Consider the following 19179-nt stretch of genomic DNA (forward strand, 5'->3'; position numbering starts at 1 on the left):
TGACGAGTTGACTGATTCGTTTCTATTTGTTTGGCTTAATTCAGTATTAGTATTTATATAAACAAAAAATATTACTAATAATAATTATGACTTTTTTTATAAAAAAAAATTCAATAAACTTTATTCATCACTTCCACTACCACTCCAGAAAAGACACTTCCATTACAATACGCAGCCTATTAGCATCAATCCATCCATCGGATAATTTCTCTTCTGCAGAACCCTATCCCCCACGCCCACCCCCAGCAGCCATTCTTCAATGGCGAATTCTCAGAGACGGCCGGCGGCATTGGATCCCGTCTACTATCCGGTAGTAGCATTGGCGTTAATCCTTGTCGCATGTGTTGACTTCTGCGACGCCGTCACGGTCGTCGACGTTTATCGGCTGGTTCAGTATGATCTCTCCGGCGTTCCTTTCGGATCTCGGCTTGCTACTCTCAATCACCACGCTGGCTCGTCGTTCTTCGCTTCTAGCTCAACTGTAGATCTCTCTCGCACTGTACTCATGCTTCCTGTTCGTGAATTGGACCTCGATCTCATTAAAGGTTCGCTGCTTCTATATACTGCTTGTTATCTGAAAATCCTTATTTTGCTTTTATTAGCTATAGTTAAGCTCAGAAGCTCGTTCGTTATTTTCAATGATTTTGGTTCAGCTGCTTCTTTTTTTTTTTTCCAGTTTTATTAAGAAAAAGTGATCTTTAAGTAGTTGTTTTAATAGGTGCAATTGCGGTAACAATAGAAAGTTTCTGTTGAAACTCGAAGTTGTTGCTTTAACCAAATCATAACTACATTTTAAAGTTGTTTTATTTATTCAATAATGGCATAGATGAATTTAGTGTTACGAAGTTGCATGTACTAGCCATTGTTCAGCTATGTAGCTCGTTCATTATTGTCAGTGATTTTTGATAGCAATTGCTACATTTTTTTAGGATGAAGTAAGAAGTTCCATTAAATGGCATCAGGAAGATGCAAAAGGTACAAAAGAGAATGTTTTATCTCCAATACATCTAATGAAACTATGCTAAGATAAGGGAGCTAGCTAACAAAGTCCAGAAAATGATCACGTCTATTTACAGGGGTTAGGTTGCTCCAGCTAAAATAAATAAGTAAATGTCTAGTTTTAGGGAGTGGTTTGGAGATGAAATTCCATTGAGACTTCTATTGTTCCTTTCTGGGAGGATCGTTGTACAGATTTCAACTCTCTGAAATTAAGCCACTTTGCCCTCCATTGAATTGGTCTAATCTTTGCCCCCACCATTAGGAAAGTCTCTTTTTTTGTCGTTGACACCTAATGGAACTTCAAACTGAGAGTAATTTTAAACTATAGTTAAAAGTTGGGGGAGGGGGGAAGGGGGGGGGTAAATTTAGATTTCTTTTCTTGAACAATTTAGACACGGAGTCCACCTATTTCACGCTGGAGCTGCTTTGTTAATTACAAGGTCAAATACGAAACGATTTGCTAATGGCAATGGTATGGAACAACACTGAGAAAGTTCGAGTAGAACAAAGGCCAGATTTGGACCAGAAAAAACAATACAAAAGTCATTTATGCAACTATATGCTTTTAGTCACTTAGTCAACTTGATGTATAAACTTTAGGAAATGACAGTAGGTTGACAATGCTGATTAAAATATATCCTACGAAGAAAGGACAAACTGATTTAAGACTGAACAGTCTAAGAATATGGTGTATTCTCAAAAATTGAATTACTTTGTGAACAACTATTCTCAGCAGTGGGGCTCTCCTTTCACCGTTTGGGATATTGAGTTCTAGAGTCACAAAAACATGAATGCTTGACTACTACCTCATTATTTAATTGATTCCTTTGTTTTACGCATTTATATTTTCTTTTCCTGTTCTTCGCCTTGGCATTCGTTTTTAATGCGATAAGTCTGCTAAAGTACTTCTGGTTTACTTCTCTTGAACTGTTCAATTGTTGTTAACTTGTTCTGATATCATTTGTATTGCTAACTCTGCTAAAGGGTATATTAAATTCTGACAGTTGCAGAAAGAAAACTTATTCCAGAAATTCAACTTAAAAAATCTTTTGATTAAGAAAAAAAAGATCTTTTAAGTTGAATTTCTGGATCTTCAACTTAACATATCGTCTGAAAGAATATAAATTTAACCTAATAGTTGATTGTACAACATATTTGAGTACTTAGTTTTAGTGATTTGTGTTTTCCCCAATTCTTCAGTCTCTCATCTAATAGCCTTGTTCTTCCTATTTCCATTTTATTGCAGAATACATTGGACAGGGGAAGCTATTAGGGGGCTTACTTCTTTTACTGCCGCCTCAATTTAGTCCAGAAAAAGTAGAGACTGCAGTTGGTGGTGATGAAGATTTTGACCTTCTGAGAAATAAAGTGTCTGAGCTGGAACGGTTGCTTATTCATGCTAACATTCCTGTGAGGCAAACACATCCTTGAATATCTTTTTTTTTTTCTTTTTTTTTTTTTGCACCTGGTTATGTTCAGTGGTGTGATGCATGAGATTTATAGTACACCTTTATCATGTTCCTAGAGATGCCTTTGACCGTTGTCTAGGGGCTGTTTTGTTTTGTCTGGTTTATTCTAGCTGAGATTTAATCATTCATTATTAAATAGTTCTTTATTCTTTAATCATCAGCGGTTTCCCTTTTTATTTTTTTGGAAAATCAATTTTTAGTACTAGTAACCAACTACTATTTGGTGATAAAAAATGAATGTCAAATCATTTAAAGTGATGAATATGAACACTCAGAGGTAGTTTTAGTATTCAATCCTAGTAAAATCCTAAAATATTGTATATATAGGAACATGGTGACTCAGTATGAAACAGAATGTCATAGAGGCATTGACTGTGATTTGATGTGGATTATGATGACTGTGACTGATTAAATGGAATTGTATAGTATTTTTACTTTTTTGGTGTAAACAACTTTGTAAGGATGATATAAGATCAGATTATAGATTTGATAGGAAATCTGTAATTATCCCTTTTTGGAGGTAGCCAACATACCCTTAATGCTGGAGAATACAACCTTGCCAGTTTTTTAAAAAAAGAAGGTTATCTTTCGCATATGGAATATTTGCCTTTGAATTCCTTTTCGCAAGGATGAGATAAGTATAATATTATGTTAAACAATGTCCATATGTATAGTCTATCCTTCCAAGTGTTCATAGAACAAAAGAAAATTGAGCAATTTTAGTTGCAACTGCCTCTGCCTTATATGAACTAATCTAGTTATTATCATAAATCGGAAAATTGAGCAATGTATAGTCTATCCTTCCAAGTGTTCATAGAACAAAAGAAAATTGAGCAATTTTAGTTGCAACTCCCTCTGCCTTATACTATAGAGCCTAATTTTGTATTAGAACAGGGAGTTGAAGTTTCCAGAAAAGATAAGTGTAGTGCATGTTTGTAGATTCTTTACCTTTTTGTTTACCCCCTGAATATGGCTTTTTGGCCATGTTTATTAATGAAAATATTATTTACCTGATAAAAAGAGAGTGTAGTGCATGTGACTCCATTTGTATGTGATTTTATATAATTGAGTTCACTGCATTTTGTGCCAACTCCTCTCTCAAACATAGGAAAATGTGACTTTTGGTATTGGATAGAGTTTTTAATTTTGTATTGCTTATCTGCTGACTTCACCAGACTTCTCTTGCGTGGATAGCATTTGTGGTTTATTTGCATCTTCTTCATGTTGATTTCATATATATGATATAAATGTAGTGATTGTTTAACTGTATGATATTCTCTTTCAGTATCCTGTGTATTTTGCTTTTGAGGACGATAATATCAATGCTGTACTAGCTGAAGTCAAGAGAAATGATGCTAGCGGTCAACCTGCAACTGCTACAACAGGCGGGTAAGTTTGTGTCTCATTATTATTGTTGAGAGAGAAGTTGCCTCTCTTGCTTTATGACAAGTTACTAAAACATGACAATATTGGACCGATGTCCTACAGATCTCTAAACACAGTCTTGATTAATTTGTTTTTGTTGTTAATGTGCTTGTTAAATTCCTTTACCATCTGCAGTCTCCATCATAAATTTAAATGCTTCTGTTCATCTTTATTCTTCAGCTAACTCTTCAGATTTTGTTACTGTCAAAATAAGATTTTGAACTGATATGTTGGATTACTATCAGTGATCTGTCTACTGGATACATGCTTGTCCACGCAAATATAGAAAAGAAGAAAAGAAAAAATATAACTACATCAGAATATTTGGCAACTAGTTGATTGTGCATAGAAATTTTTTTAAATTTTTTTTATTTTTATAACTAGTACAACATGCAATATGTCAAATATTAAAGTAAATGATGAAATTGTGTACAAAGTTGCTTTGATAAATCAAGTTATTGCAACTGTTGAATGATTTTTCAGTTACTATCTATTAAGTTTATCAACTAATTATGTGTCCCTAGAAGGGAAGTGTGTCAGAGGACATGGAGCAGAATGAGTATCAGATATTTGGCATATTGTTTCTGTCATTGTGGTTCAGTTTGAATTGTCAAACTGGTTTCACTTTCTCTTGTTAATGATTCCACTGATCACATGTCTACAGATACAAGCTTGTTGTTGCTGCCTCAGATCCTAAGAAAATTGCATCTCCCACCATTACAAATATTCAGGTTCTAGTTCACCTTCTGAGAAATTTGATTTACTATGAATTTTCTAATGACATTGACCTCTCTTAATAGCCTAAAAAGTTAACATTCTTGATAGCTAGAATTTATCTCCCCTTTCACTATCAATTGTGGTCATTTTCTCTGGGGTTTTTTTTGGAGCTACCGATTTGCTTTGCTTTAATGTAATTAGCTATTGATGAGATTGAGGAGGAATTTTTGTGTAGAGGGAATGCAGGTGTCTACAAATTTAATTCATAGCATGTGGTTTACTTGATATTGTTAGTGTTGGCATACTCACTATCTCTGGCTTATGATTCTAGAAGCAGGGAAAAGCAATAAGCTTTTCCTTATTTTTTTTATTTTTTTTGATGAAGTAAGTAGATTCATTTAAAGGCATCAAGAAGATGCAAGCTTTTCCTTAATTCTTATGATTCTGATCTGGCTGGACATTCAGATCTTGCTGTCCAAGCACTATGAAATATGAATACAATATGTGATGCATACTTGTTATACCTGGATCATCACTCCTGGAAGGGGGCATAAAGCTATCCCACAAGTATATGCGTTTTGATCGGATGTCCTATCTACTATATGTTGCTAGCTGATATCCAAGCAATAGGAAAACACATATAGAACCAAATTAATCCTATAGTAACTAGACTATATATGGTTACTAATATGTATATAAACATCGTTCATATTGATGTCAATTTAGGAAAGGAAGTGGATCTACTTGTTTCATTTCCCCATGTGGAGAAGATATTTTTCTTTCTTTGGTTGCCAAAGTTAACCGCATTTATTTAGGTAGTTGGAAATGTTTGCGGTACTTCATTTTCACAGAGAAGATGCTGTGAATATTGCAAATCCCTCTGTAGTTACAAATATCATTTGACATTTTGGATTTCCCTATTTATTCAATCATATGATTTAGATTATTGCTAAATTATTCTGTTTTATAATTTGACTGAAAAATTATTTAAATATTTCTTAGATTTATTTCCCTGTAGTGGTAAACCAAAATTTTGTTCTACAGTAATTCTCAAATTTCCTAGTTACCATAGATTATTTCTTGAATTATTATAGGAGAGATACTCAAATATGTTACAATAACAATCTAAAATATGCACTGGTTAACTTACCAATTCTCAAAAAAAAAAATAGTAGCTAAGTTAATCAATAAAGTTAAAAAGCAGTTAACTGCTATTTGGAAGTTAAAATTTCGTGCATTTATTATCAAGGATGTTTACATTTTTCTTTGGGGGTGAATTCAGGGATGGTTACCAGGGCTGAAATCTGATGGAGACTCAAGTCAACTCCCTACTATTGCCATAGTGGCTTCGTATGACACGTTTGGGGCTGCACCGGTAAATGATACTTGCATTAACTTGTGAGCTGCCACTATCCATTCTGACATTAATCACTTAATCTATGGTATAATCTGCAGGCATTGTCAGTTGGAAGTGATAGCAATGGAAGTGGTGTTGTGGCACTTCTTGAGATAGCTAGGCTGTTCTCTGCTCTGTATTCAAATCCTAAAACAAGAGGTAGATATAACTTACTTTTTGGATTGACGTCGGGTGGGCCTTATAACTTCAATGGAACTCAGAAGGTGCACTACTCCTGCCCGAGCATTTTCTATGCATAAGTTGCAGTTTATCTTGCTCTGTCTTTTCAACCTGTAGTTTCTTTCTCTTCAGTGGCTTCGAAGTTTTGACCAACGTCTACGGGAGAGTATCGACTATGCCATTTGCTTGAATAGTCTTGGCTCCTTTGGCAATGAGTTACATCTTCATGTTTCAAAACCTCCTGAAAACACATACATACAACAAATATTTCAGGTATGGGATGATTGCATCAACTGAAAGAACCTTGGAGTATCTCAATTTTTGTTACTTCTACCACAATCCTTTCTAGTCTAAAAGTCTATGTTTGTAGGGTTTCTCCAGTGTAGCAGAAGAGTCGGGGCTTCAAGTTGGTCTTAAGCACAAAAAAATAAACATCTCCAGTCCTAGAGTAAGCACACATCTCTTCTTATCTGTTGGTCAGGCCTGTTCTTTGACTTCATCTATAATCAGACCCTTGGGCCAGCTTTAGAGCCTCAGAAATATCTTTTGGGAAAAATGATATTTGGGGCATTGAAGACTGTTTTCTGATGAGGTGATGGAAAAAAAATTCTGTTTTCATGTCGAAGTAAAAATAAATAAATGTCGTCTTTTGTGTGAAAAATTGACTACTGCATAGTTGGGGAAATTATTCCTCTTTCCCCTGAATCAAATATGGACCTAAATTAGGCAGATAATTTTTGTGAAAACTTGCAATTTGCCATTCTATTGGATCAAATTTGCTTTCTATTTTCCTATTTAACCAATTTGACAATTTTTGCCATGGTGCAACTCCTTGTTAGTGTGTATGACATAGTGCTCTGCTAGTTGAGGTTGGGTTTGTGCTTGGTTACATTTCTGGTGACATTTGTAACAAGAGCAATGGTACTAAAAAATGAGATTATGTCAGTGGCAGAATCTGTCTGGTTACAATCACTGAGTGTTTGCTGGTTTTGGGTTTTAGTAGTGCAGTTATATTAAACTGGTAATTTAGTGACGATCGCAATGTTCTGGCATCTGAATATTTTTTTTCTCCTTCAAACATCTTCTCCTTGGCTGCTAATTTATGCCAATATGAAACTCACGGTTCATATACAAAGTTAACTGCAACATAAAGAAAAAGGGATCCCCAGGAACAGATTCTTCAAACTTCTATGCAGCAATCTCTCTTGTGAAGGAGGAAACCTTCCATCTGATCTTATGCTGGGGTAGGATTGAGATTACCCAGCTCATTTGTAGCTATATTACAGGTTCCCGTTGTTAAATGATTAATTGAACAGTATTAACACTGATTGAGCAATAAGTTATTGAGCTTTGTTCTGTAGTTGAATATCAGTTACTCCTGCCATTTTGACTTGTTTTATTTCCTTAGAATGCCATGTGTAATAGTTTCTGTGCTAAAGCTACTAAAATAATGTAGGTAGCTTGGGAGCATGAGCAGTTTTCAAGGCTGCGAGTCACTGCAGCAACAATTTCTGAGCTTTCTACTGCACCTGAATTGTTAGAAGGCACTGGAAGTTTGTCTGATAACAGGTGGTGTGCTTTGGTACTGAACTTTATATCCTATTTTCAAAATTCTTTTGATCACAATTAGCTGAAATCCTTGTTTTCTGTTCTCAGACGTTCTGTTAGTGAAGCCTCAATCATTCGAAGTGTCAAGCTTGTTGCTGAAAGTGTAGCAGTAAGTATCTACATCTTTGCCGCCAAACCTGTTCCAAACATGATGAAATAATATAATAGAAGTCTGATTTTATTAATAATCAAACAACCAACCTTCAAGTGACATCTTCTTCTTTTTGAGAAATAGACAACTGTGACCGAACTGTTTTAACTTGAAAAATGATAAGGGGGGGCTTCTTTGGCCTCTCACGGGAACTTTATGTGTGTCACTTCTACATCTTTCTCTTTTTGTTAAGATATCCATTGTGTTTAATGTTTTGCATGCATACAGTCTTATACATAATCAACATAAACCTCATAATTTAATTGACATAAACAAGATAGTTTAGAGAACCATATCTACATCGTCATTCCATGACTTCATTTAATTGACAAAATTACTTTCATTTGAAGGTCTCTTCATGTTTTCCACAAGAACATTAAAGCTCTGGTCAATTCCTGGAAGTAGTTTTCTAGCTCATAAATTAATTATATGCTATTTTATTGTTGTTGCACCTTTTCTTTAAATTAGTCAGATGAACAATACTAGAATTTTACATGATTTTGTTGAAGCACAACTGTTAAAGATCTTTAGGATGAGGATAAATCTAACAATTTCAGGATGTATGTATAGAACTACATCCCATATTAGATGGGCATCTTACTAAAAATATCTACAATTAATATGGCCTTTGGAAGTTTAAACAAATTTTGAAGATATAAGAATTAATATGGAGTACAAAGCTCCATGTGCCTTTCTCACTGTTTGTGCGACAGTGTTTTGTCTATTGTTAATGTTCTTGGGGTGTTCTGTATGTAAGATGTTTTGGTGGTAGGACTTCTCTGGAATTTTTTTTTTTTTCTAGATTATCATTTGGACGCATATTATTTTGCAGCCTTGTATGCCTTGTTATTTTTGGTATACTTTCTGTTATGTAAACTGAGTATGAAATGTTGCTTATTATATCCCCGATGAGAACTGTCTTATTTTTACATTTTTTTAAATGATATGGTTGCTTTTCTGTCTAACAAGTATCTATGTACACAGAGACATATATACAGCCAGGAAGGAAAAGGCACAAATATATTTGCAGACAATGGTAGTTTAGCTGTCAATCCTTCCTATGTACGGTCCTGGCTGGATCTTTTGTCTACTACCTCTCGAGTGGCACCTTTTCTTTCAAAGAGTGACCCACTTATCATGGCACTGCAAAAGGTACTACTATCCTTTCTTTGAAATCTTTTAAATCATGTTAACATATAGAGACATGTCGATGCACATGCATCACTATCACCAATGGTCATTCCACACTATTAGATAATGCGTCTCTTGTTATATTTTTTCCTTTCCTTGATAGTATAAATAATTAGCCTCGGATCCCCTGTTCTTGCCTCCTTCCATGACACATTAACTCCGAAAAAGGATGTCCGCCTTTCGAAAACAATTAGTATCATTTAATAGGTTGTCACCAATGAACCCACAAAATTTGAGCTGTCACGCATATTTCGGAAAATTTATGAACTAATTCACATAAAAAATGAGATAATTCTGGAAATTCCTATTTCGTGACACAGAAACTCCAAAAAAAGCGACGTCCGTCCTTCGAAAACGATGTGTATCATTTAATAGGTCATCACCAGTGGACCCACAAAATTTGAGCTCAAACAGAGTCAATCAGTTCTTCTGGAATATTCATGGACATACACACGAATAATCGAGACAGTTCCGAATTCCTGTTTTTTGACACATAACTTAAAAAACAAGTGATGTCTGCCTTTTGAAAATAATGAGTATCAATTAATAGGTCATCACCAATGGACCCACAATATTTGAATTCAAACAGTCGGTGACACATTCCGGAAAATTCATGAACTAATACTCCTGAAAAAATCAAGATAATCCTGAATTCTTGTTTCGTGATAAACTCCAAAAAAACGACGTCCACCTTTCGAAAGTATTAGTCCATAAATTTTCATTTTTAAAATCACTTAACAAAAGATAACTCTGGCATTGTCATATAGCAATTTGAGCCCCTTGTGATAGCCGTTCCTCCCCCCCTCGTTTTGTTCACATGTGCTTTCTACTCCTGCAGGAATTAGCTGATCATACTGCTGAGGTGAATGTACAGCATGAGACGTTAGATGAGACTTTCACTTTTTATGATTCAATTAGTGGCAAGTTACATGTATATCAGGTGTGTAAGACCATTCCCTCTTCTGTCTCCTTGCCACTACTACCTTTCTAGTACTCATGTATGTATCTGTGTGCTAATTATAATACATTTCATCATTGATCATACTTGATTTGTTTAGGTCCAATTGTAATTCCAATACATAGGCCTATCTTGAGTCTCACTTGCCTAACTTAGCGTTGCATTTCATGTTGCACCTCTATTAATCTAGAGTCATATTACTTGATTTGCTTTCAAACTTAACGTGGCAAATCATTTTCTACAGCTAATGAATGAGCTGTAAAAAATCTAACACCCTATTTTCTTTTTATTGTAGGTTGCGAGCGTGACTTTTGACTTGCTCTTGTTGTTAGTTCTTGGATCATACTTGATTACACTTTTCAGTTTTCTCGTTATCACCACCAGGGTATGTCTTCTAGTTTGTTTGGCTCTCAATGTCTTCCTTCTGGTTTGCAAGTTGCTTATACTACTATAGCAACAACTACTGCACCTCCATACTAATTTGGATCGGCTATATGAATCCTCACTTCCCCATTTAAGCTCAACGCAATTTTGAAACCCCATTCTTACAATAAAAACGAACTATAGAAAAAAAAAAAAAAGGAGAACTGAATGTGACTCTGGTATTGCTCAACAGGGTCTTGACGATCTTATCAGTCTATTCCGACGTCCTCCATCCCGGAAAGTGAAAGCTGTTTGATTTATTGAGGTGGGATATGTTCACACTTGAGGTTTCCAGTAAACTATGAAGCTAGTGTTAATCTTTGTAGCCTCAAGGAAAATCATCCGTGGATGAATTGCTCACCATCGATCTGTAGTTTAATATGTCGTTATTTAGAGAAGCTTTCAACGAAGTTCCATGGGAGAAACTCCACATATTTTACTTTAATAGTGACTACATAGTTATAATTTTTTGCTGAGTTACAAATGTAATTTCCATAACAGGCTACTTAGAGATGTTAAACTTCGAGCTTCATAGTATAGAACATTAATTTGCCGGCAGTTATCACATTAATTTGCAGACAGTTAACCATTTAAACTATGGAAAAATAAGTTGTTTTCAGATTATAACATGCAATTTGTATATGGAGATGGTATTAATCTCAAAGAAAGACACTTTTAGTTATGTAAGTATGTTTTTACTACGTTTTCAGCCCACATCGGTTCGAATCCCCCTAATGAGGATAAAATCTGCGTAAATTCTACCTTCTCCCGAATATGTTTCGTATATCAAACTGCCCTTTTGAACATATATCTGATACCTCTGATCATGTATGCGTAATAAAACAGAAATAGCCAAAAACATATTTGGTAAATTCAATCATCACATAGTAACAAGGTATCGTAAAAGGCATATATTCCTGAAAAAGGTTATTAATCGAGAAAATATGAGTACCTCAGAACCTGTCTGTAGAACACTATGTGAAACAGAAATTATTTGAAGATGCAAGCATTCAACAGTACCTACTACCAGAAGTAGAAGCAGAGAAGAAAGAAAGTCAAGTTCTAACGCTAACCCGAAACACAACAGTGGTAGATTTTAAGGCTGAAAATAACGCATTCAAGGTTTCAGCGACGAGATACAGTCATACTAGTACTAGACAGAAACAAGAAACTATTATCTCATTGCAAGTCTTTCTTCGTTTTCATCATTCAGTTGCTTTTCCTTTACGTCTGCTGCTATTGCTGGTTTCGATGAGATAACATACCATGGAATCCACATCATCTCCGAATATGCTATAAGCCTCTATTACTCGTGCATAGCTAAATCCCATCGACAGCATAATCTGGATGCAGTCACTAAGGACCTCTCGACTGCCTTCTTCATGTGTGTGACTTCCTGATGACCCTGCGATTCAACAGAAAAAAGTTAGCAGGATCAAGATAGTTGAAGTCTTGCAACCACAAAAATAGTTGACTCAATAACATTAGACGAACAAACTAGTCTAGTATTGCTAGTGAAGGCAAAATCCACATTGAAAGCCAGCTCGAACTTACTAGCTCCAGACGATGATGGTTCAGCACTAGAAGTGGAAGTTTCTCGACAACCAAGCTGCTGTCTGAACTTGTCATTGGAAACATACTCAGCCCTAGAAGCTTCCACTACCATGCGTTCAATCTCCTTTTCAGTGAGCTCAAGATCTGAATAAAAGCGTCCTTCAGCCAGAAGTGCCTGAATTGAACCGTTTAGCATAAAGTCAAAACAACATGAATGTCTGGTTTGTTATCAAGGTGATTAAGATCAAAATGAATTTTGAGGTGCTTACATTATCAATTTGCTGATCCTGTTGAGCTTTTATTGCTGCTTTGACCTGATCCTTATCAACGTTCCTCTATACAATAAAGAAAAGAAGATAAAAGAGATAATAAATGGAACCAGAGCTACTAGATGCTATAGATGATAATCTACAAACTTGGTTAAAAAAAATAGCATCACCCACATAATTCAACACCCAAGAGCTGTAAGGCACACAGCCAATGAAGTTTATCCAGTTACGATAGCTATAGAAAGTCAACATCATGTCTGTTCGTAGATTAGAATTTTACCCCTTGTAGAGAGCTAAACCCAAGGCCAGCACCAACAGTTAGTCGACGTGGATCAACAAGGGAGTTGTAATGATTTCCATGATGAAAACTGAGTCGAACAGGAGGGCTGTCTGTATTATAACTTCCATGGAATGTATTGATTGGTTCTGCATTAGTGAACTCCAGATATTAAATTCAGGCAGCACAAATATAGAATCAACAGAGATTGGCCCAGTTGCCATAAAATCATTACTGGTGTCTAAAAATGGATAACAAAAGAAAGGTTACCTGTGCTATAAGAATATATATGAATAGGGCGATTATACATTTCAGATAAAGCTTGAATCTCCACATTGTTGCCATAAACCTATCAAGCCAATAGAGAACATTAGTCTGATAGCCACATAAAAAGGATAAAGGAACAAAGACAGACATGCCACAACATATATTCCAAAAAGACAAGCAAAAGCCACAAAGATTTTTTTTTTATTTTATGACAAAGCCACAAAGACTATCAACATGAGCTCTTGAAAGAAATTGATATCTGTAGTTGATTTAAGCTCTTTAACTACTCTAACATCCAGCTGGAATCTCACTTTTTTGGTCTGTTTATTAAGCAAAAGAAATAACAGGTGTGTAAATTATTGCACACCCTACTCGAACAGCAACCAGAGCCTCTTTAGAATAAAACAAATGGAGTGATTAAAAGGATAGTCAAGAAACTCAAATTTAAGAGCATAATGGTTAAAGAAAAACTAAGTACAGCATTACTAACTTCCCCTGCCTCCCACAATTTCTCCCGCAGATGGAGAAATGTACACCAACTGTGGGGCAACTGTATGTGCCCCCCACATGCAAAAAAAGAGAGAAAAATAAACACAAAATACAAAAAAAGGGATATCAAGATACCATATTACCATTTTAGATTAAACATAAAATATGCAAATAGTTAACAGTAAAACATGGATATTAGAACATTCATTTAACAACAGTACACTTAGCAGTTTGACAATATTCAACAAACTTCTTAAGAAAAGTGAATTCACATTGAAGCAACCAATTTTCTTCTCGCTCACCAAATGATCAATCCTTGATTCATTTTTATTTTCACGTGTAGCACACTTGCACTTCACCTGGTTGCATGACTACTCTCTTATCTGTATCATCTAAGAAAAATGCAAGAACTTGCTAGCTAATCCAGAGAAATTATCTCTAAGACCATACAGAAGACATTCTTATTCAATGTTATAGCAAATGCTTTAAAATTGTACTAGTCTGACAGAATCAACAAATAAGACGGGGAATACTAGTGAACTGCAATGTGACTTACTTTGTCTCTCCTTTTTCTCTTGCAATAGGAAGTGAAACCTTCAGTTATAAACTGAGAGAAGTGATCTCTTTCCCGCTCCTATTACAAAGAAGCACATTGAGAAATAAATAATGAGAGGAGTGGTAAAGGTTTTGCAGAAAGATAGTGATGATTATGTGATTTTATATCAACCTTCCAAACATTGAAAATACTCCTAGTAGATATAACGTAAGTGACGCCAGCCACAATGTACACATGGATGCCTTTACAGATAGTAGCGTTCTTATATTCTCTATGTTAAGGACTTGGATGCCAAGGGAACACGGGACATCAATTGATGAAGCATCAGAGGGAAGTCTACTTAGATTATTTTTTTTAGGAAGGACTGCCATACTGATTTAGATTCTCAAGAAGCAGACAAGATGAACTGAAAAACCAAAGAAAGAACTAATGCAGACATACCTATAAACTTGCTCCCAATTCCCACCCTCCCCCAAAAGATTAAAAAAAGGTGTAGACATACAGAACCTTACTTAACCCATGAAACATTAGTAGCTGTTATTTTTCTAGTTAAATTACACAAACATGAGCGCACTAAGCCAGAAGGTAAATTTACCCAAGGATGTGTAGCAAGGTAATTGTTGCAAGAAAACAAGAAATTGGCAAGTCAACCAGGTAATTATTACTTCTAAAAAGGGCAAGGTAATTGCTGCAAACCTTACAAAGTATAACATCTTCTGAGAGCTGATCATCATTGATTTCAGAGAATGCTAGAGATGAATAATAAATGGAAGCATGCTACCTGAAGATAAACAGTAGCTCTTTCGCCAAATAACAAAATTTATTTGTAGACATCCAGGAATTTTGATGTGTTCCAAATTAACTTGATATTTGAAAAACACAAACCACCAATAACTTCAATATACTTTCGATAACGTTGACATTACAAATCAGACAAACTCGTTTTTAATGTCTTTATTGTCAACTATGCCCAGTAATAAGCTAAAATAAGCATCGTCCACATTAACCAACTCTTGTATTCTATGGGATGAAATTATTCTCTCCATTGAATTACACACATTATATTCTTATGGGAGACATAGGTGTATTTTTTGTATGAGAGGGAAAATATTTTCCGGAAAATGACTCTACGCTTTTTTTCCTTCACAGCTATCTCAACTCTTAACTTCCTGTCACTGCCACAATCAATACCTACACCTCACAATCAATGGGTGGAAAGTACTGCATTGGTAAAGTCTTCAATGGTTGATGCCAGGCACGATTGGGGAAGTATTGTTTAGCTGGACCTTCAGAGGGGGAAGAGTAATAGATTGGATTGTACAAAAAGTACCTCAACTAACAATCTGCACAAACCCTGTTAGACATTTTAGATTCAGTGCATAGGTAGAACAGGTTCACTTGCTTTGTTATCTTTTTTGCTGGGATGCAACCCACCATGGTCTTTGTGTTGTTTTTGTTCATTTATAATACTACTTACCTTTTCAAAAAGAAAAATAATCTGCGTGAACCATAGAAATGATAATAGGGAAGTCATATTCATCTCTCAATTCGACAGATTGCACTTATGCCAGTGTGGGAAGGTGAGGCATTACGCCCAACACATTCCTGTGTTCTCTTTATACAGCACACAGCTACTACTACTTCTTCTTTTTATAATAGGATACAGTAGACACATATGCCAGTAAAATAGAGAACTTTTAATATTACCAATGTTATTTTTTTTAATGAAGTAGCATCATTGTTATTACTAGTACTTATATATATTATACTTGTTTTTCACACCTACTATTTCTTTGGTATGATGATGATATGAGTTGAGCTTAGATGAGGAAACATGATTAGCAAGGAATCATTATGTCCGACCCCAACTTATTTAAGACTGAGGCCTAGTTGTTGTCGTAGGTTTCAAAAGATATTTACTGCTTTTATTCTGTCCCTCATTTTTTTTTTATCCTAGCCTGTAATCCTGTAGTCCCTCATTTTGTTAAACACAAAAATCAGTAATAGGAGAACTAACAGAACTGAGGTTATCCTAATGGTAAAAGCAAAATTCCTACACACATGTCAGCTTTCCTCTTAGTAGTGCTGAAAGAAACTAGAATCAAGCGAGTAGATATTTTCAACCTAGCAAGGAAAGAAGGATAGTAGTAGAATAGAATGTTGTTACGCGACTTCATGAGTGACCCCTCGTTAGAAAGATTACCATGTAGTCAATGCACATCTGCCTGACCAAATCATAAGCTTCAGAATCACCATATACTTGGTCAGTAACAGCACGGAAAAGGCAATTCCCGTCTTCCAACATTTTCTTAACTTCTAGGCCTTTGGCTCGTCTTAAGTCCATTTCAAACTGCCGCTCTCTCTCCTAAAAGAAAGGAAACATGTTAGCTTGCAAATTTGGATATGTTGAAACCCTTACTCATCCTCAAATGGCTTTAACTTTAAAATCACAAGATACAGTGAGAGCAGAATTTCCACTTTCTAGCCAGCTTACTCAAACTTGTCAATTCGGAAAAAATGTTCACCAACCGATAGAATGCATAAGTAAAGAGACAAAGTTGATTCTTATTCCCAATGACCAATGAGAGGGGCATAAATTATCCATAATCTACTTTAATGGCTACAGTGATGGGACATACCACATCATCATATGAGGATCCAAAGTTAGGGTTCTGCTCATCAGCACTATTATAACCTTCACTTTCACAATGTGACCGTGGAGAGGATGGCCTGGATCCAGGAGGTGAAGTCCTAGTTGAGACAGTAGATCGCCCAGCAGTTCCCCTAGATGGTCCTATCCGGATAGCATGTGAACTGCCCATCAGAAATCTTCTAGGACTTGAGTTTAATGAAGCAGGTTTCGGGGGTGGGACAGGAGGTGGAGGTGGACATGAACTACGTGCAACCCTCTGAACTGAACTTTCCTCATTTTCCTCTTCCACGACTCCTAAACCATCGAATTCCCTTGTCAAATCCTCACTGTCAAAACCACCATTTCTCTTCTCGTTGTCAACAATCTTTTCCTCATTGTTGCTTTGTTCGCTGCCCAAACTTTCCAACAATTCACCATCACCCTTATAGTTTGAAGAAGCAACAGAGGACTCTTCTAAAGCAACCTGTTCTTGTATTTCTTCTACGAAATCATCATCTTTCAAAGCTGATAATACCTGACTACTACTAGACGCCAGTGGCTGGGTTGGAGCTGAAGAAGAGGACGAACCAGGGAGCGAAGTTGATGACCTGTTCTGATTTGAGGATGAAGACGATGAAGCTCCAGCAGAACCGCGCTGAACCAGTATCCGAGTCATTTTGTGTAGTCTTCTTCAACCGAAATTAGAGAAATAAAGCCCTTGCTTTGAATTTGTCACGCTTCCTGGCCTTTGGGGCAGTCACACCAATACCTTGGCTGAACGATTTGTCCCAGCAGCTAACTTTGGTCTTATACTCACGAACTAATTTCTGCATTCCCCTAAAAATTCTCATGAGACCTTGACCTCCAATAATCTTATTTTGAAACAAGAAAACCCCCTTTTTTCCTAATGCCACTTGAAATTACCCAAAAGTAAAGCCCCAAATACAAAGTTCACCTCCACTAGTCAAAACTGCAATAAAGACCATCAAATCACCACAAAAAACTAAGAAAAAAAACAGTTATACCCAAAAAAACCCACTTCACTTCACTTTACAGTACCAAAATTCAAGTTCAACAAGAGAATCTAAGCTTTCATCATATAACTACTCCATTAAACCATGCTAGCTTCAAAAAATCAAGAAATTTAGGAGGAGAAACACCCCAAAATGTCCAGTGCCATACAACATGAGATCATAAAAAATTTACAAAGAAATCAATAAAGACAAACCCCAATTCTTGAAAAAATAGAAACTTTACCACAAAGTTATCAAAATCGGATACTAAGAATAAATCTTTCAAGCTAATTACCAAACCCCACAAACAGAATCAACAAAATATTGATAAAAAAACACATCTCAACATACAAAAAAAAAAAAAAAAAAAAATTCAGAACGATATAGTTGACCAAGTTGGATACAACTTACTTGATTTTAAAATCACCAGCAACCAGAACCTGCTAGTAGAAGCTAGCTAGGGTTTATTACATGAAAATTCCGAGCAAATGGGTACAAATAAACTTCTAGTTAAAGAAAGTACATACGTATGCAGATATATATATATATATACGTGTACGTATAGAGAGAGAAAGCTGGGTTTTCTAGAGAGAGAGACAGATGAGGTAAGTGGAAATAATGGGAGGCTGAGTTTTTTACTCTTTAAAATATATTTAAAATAAATAAATAAAATATATCCAATATCTTTTTAAAAATATAAATTAGCGAGAAGAATTGAACCAACATAGTAATAATAATACTTCTTGTAAAGTTCTTAAAAGTTGATTTTTTTCCCCACATGTATATAATAAGAAATAATTTTTGACATGCATGCATTATAAGTTTTATATCTTTCAATCAAATCATTTGATTAAGGATGAAATGGGAGGGGCGGGTTAGATAGAAACGTTTACCTAGTAAACTAGTATAAAGATCTAATAATGAAACTATAGTCGTTCCAACAGATTTTTTAAAGTGAAAAGCAAGATACATCAATCTCAACAGAAGAAAAGGACCAACCGATCAATCGTTATTCAAGACTAACCAATCGATCATTATTCAAGAGAGATTCCAAAGGCCCAATTTTTTTGCTAGCTTCAAAACATGGGCCGAAGGTTAGAAGAAGACTAAACAAAGTCGTAGCTTAGTAGAAATTCTTAAAAACATTTAATAAAATTAGACTTCAACCCATCTTGTTTAGCCGAAAGACAAATATTCCTTGCTAGCCGAGTCACTTAATCACAAACTAGGTATGAGAAAAAATAAATTTCGCTCCACTTAACCTTACCCATCCTCTAATAGCATGTGAGTAATAAGTTATGTAGGAACTGGACGATCCTATTAAGCCAAAATGCAAACAATAGGGGAAGGTTCAAACATTTTTCCATCCTAATTAAATAACAAAAAAAAAAAAAAAAAAAGAACATCTCGCACCAAACAATAGGTACACACATATAATGTCTAAAAAAAATTCAAACAAAGCATAATTAGATTTAAACTTGTTAATTTTTTTTATCTTTGGTTGAGCAACCAAATGCTTCTACTTTACATATGAAGATTGACATATATTTTTGTCAATATAAGTGGCAAAAACCCTCAATGGGTAAATAGAATAGGAGCCTCATT

General features: G+C 35.4%; 2 protein-coding genes across 4 annotated transcripts; one reads left to right on the forward strand and one right to left on the reverse strand.

The window, feature by feature from the left end:
- Positions 1 to 165: 165 nt before the first annotated feature.
- On the forward strand, positions 166 to 11088 carry LOC125818047 (uncharacterized). The gene is made up of 14 exons (XM_049497554.1): positions 166 to 545; positions 2246 to 2409; positions 3754 to 3857; positions 4558 to 4624; positions 5893 to 5985; positions 6066 to 6230; positions 6319 to 6459; positions 6557 to 6634; positions 7643 to 7755; positions 7843 to 7903; positions 8930 to 9097; positions 9975 to 10076; positions 10390 to 10479; positions 10711 to 11088. Exons 1-14 carry the CDS (start codon positions 260 to 262, stop codon positions 10771 to 10773), a joined length of 1695 nt encoding a protein of 564 aa, XP_049353511.1. The 5' UTR covers positions 166 to 259; the 3' UTR covers positions 10774 to 11088.
- Positions 11089 to 11492: 404 nt separating this feature from the next.
- On the reverse strand, positions 11493 to 18073 carry LOC125818288 (OVARIAN TUMOR DOMAIN-containing deubiquitinating enzyme 6-like). Of its 3 annotated transcripts, none has more exons than XM_049497833.1 (9): positions 17986 to 18073; positions 16569 to 17531; positions 16133 to 16294; positions 13930 to 14007; positions 12888 to 12966; positions 12621 to 12766; positions 12341 to 12406; positions 12072 to 12246; positions 11493 to 11922 (listed from the first exon to the last, which is right to left on the reverse strand). In XM_049497833.1, the coding sequence occupies exons 2-9, from the start codon at positions 17235 to 17237 to the stop codon at positions 11723 to 11725; spliced, it is 1575 nt and encodes a 524-aa protein (XP_049353790.1). In that variant the 5' UTR covers positions 17238 to 17531; positions 17986 to 18073; the 3' UTR covers positions 11493 to 11722. The 3 variants fall into 3 exon arrangements, with proteins under 3 accessions (XP_049353790.1, XP_049353789.1, XP_049353788.1); XM_049497832.1 differs by having other exon boundaries at positions 16569 to 17388; positions 17986 to 18072; XM_049497831.1 differs by having other exon boundaries at positions 16569 to 17398; positions 17986 to 18072.
- Between the last annotated feature and the right edge of the window lie 1106 nt (positions 18074 to 19179).

This window comes from Solanum verrucosum, unplaced genomic scaffold (assembly GCF_900185275.1).
Source record: "Solanum verrucosum unplaced genomic scaffold, falcon-dt-bn FXZP01000253.1, whole genome shotgun sequence".
Lineage (NCBI taxonomy): Eukaryota > Viridiplantae > Streptophyta > Magnoliopsida > Solanales > Solanaceae > Solanum > Solanum verrucosum.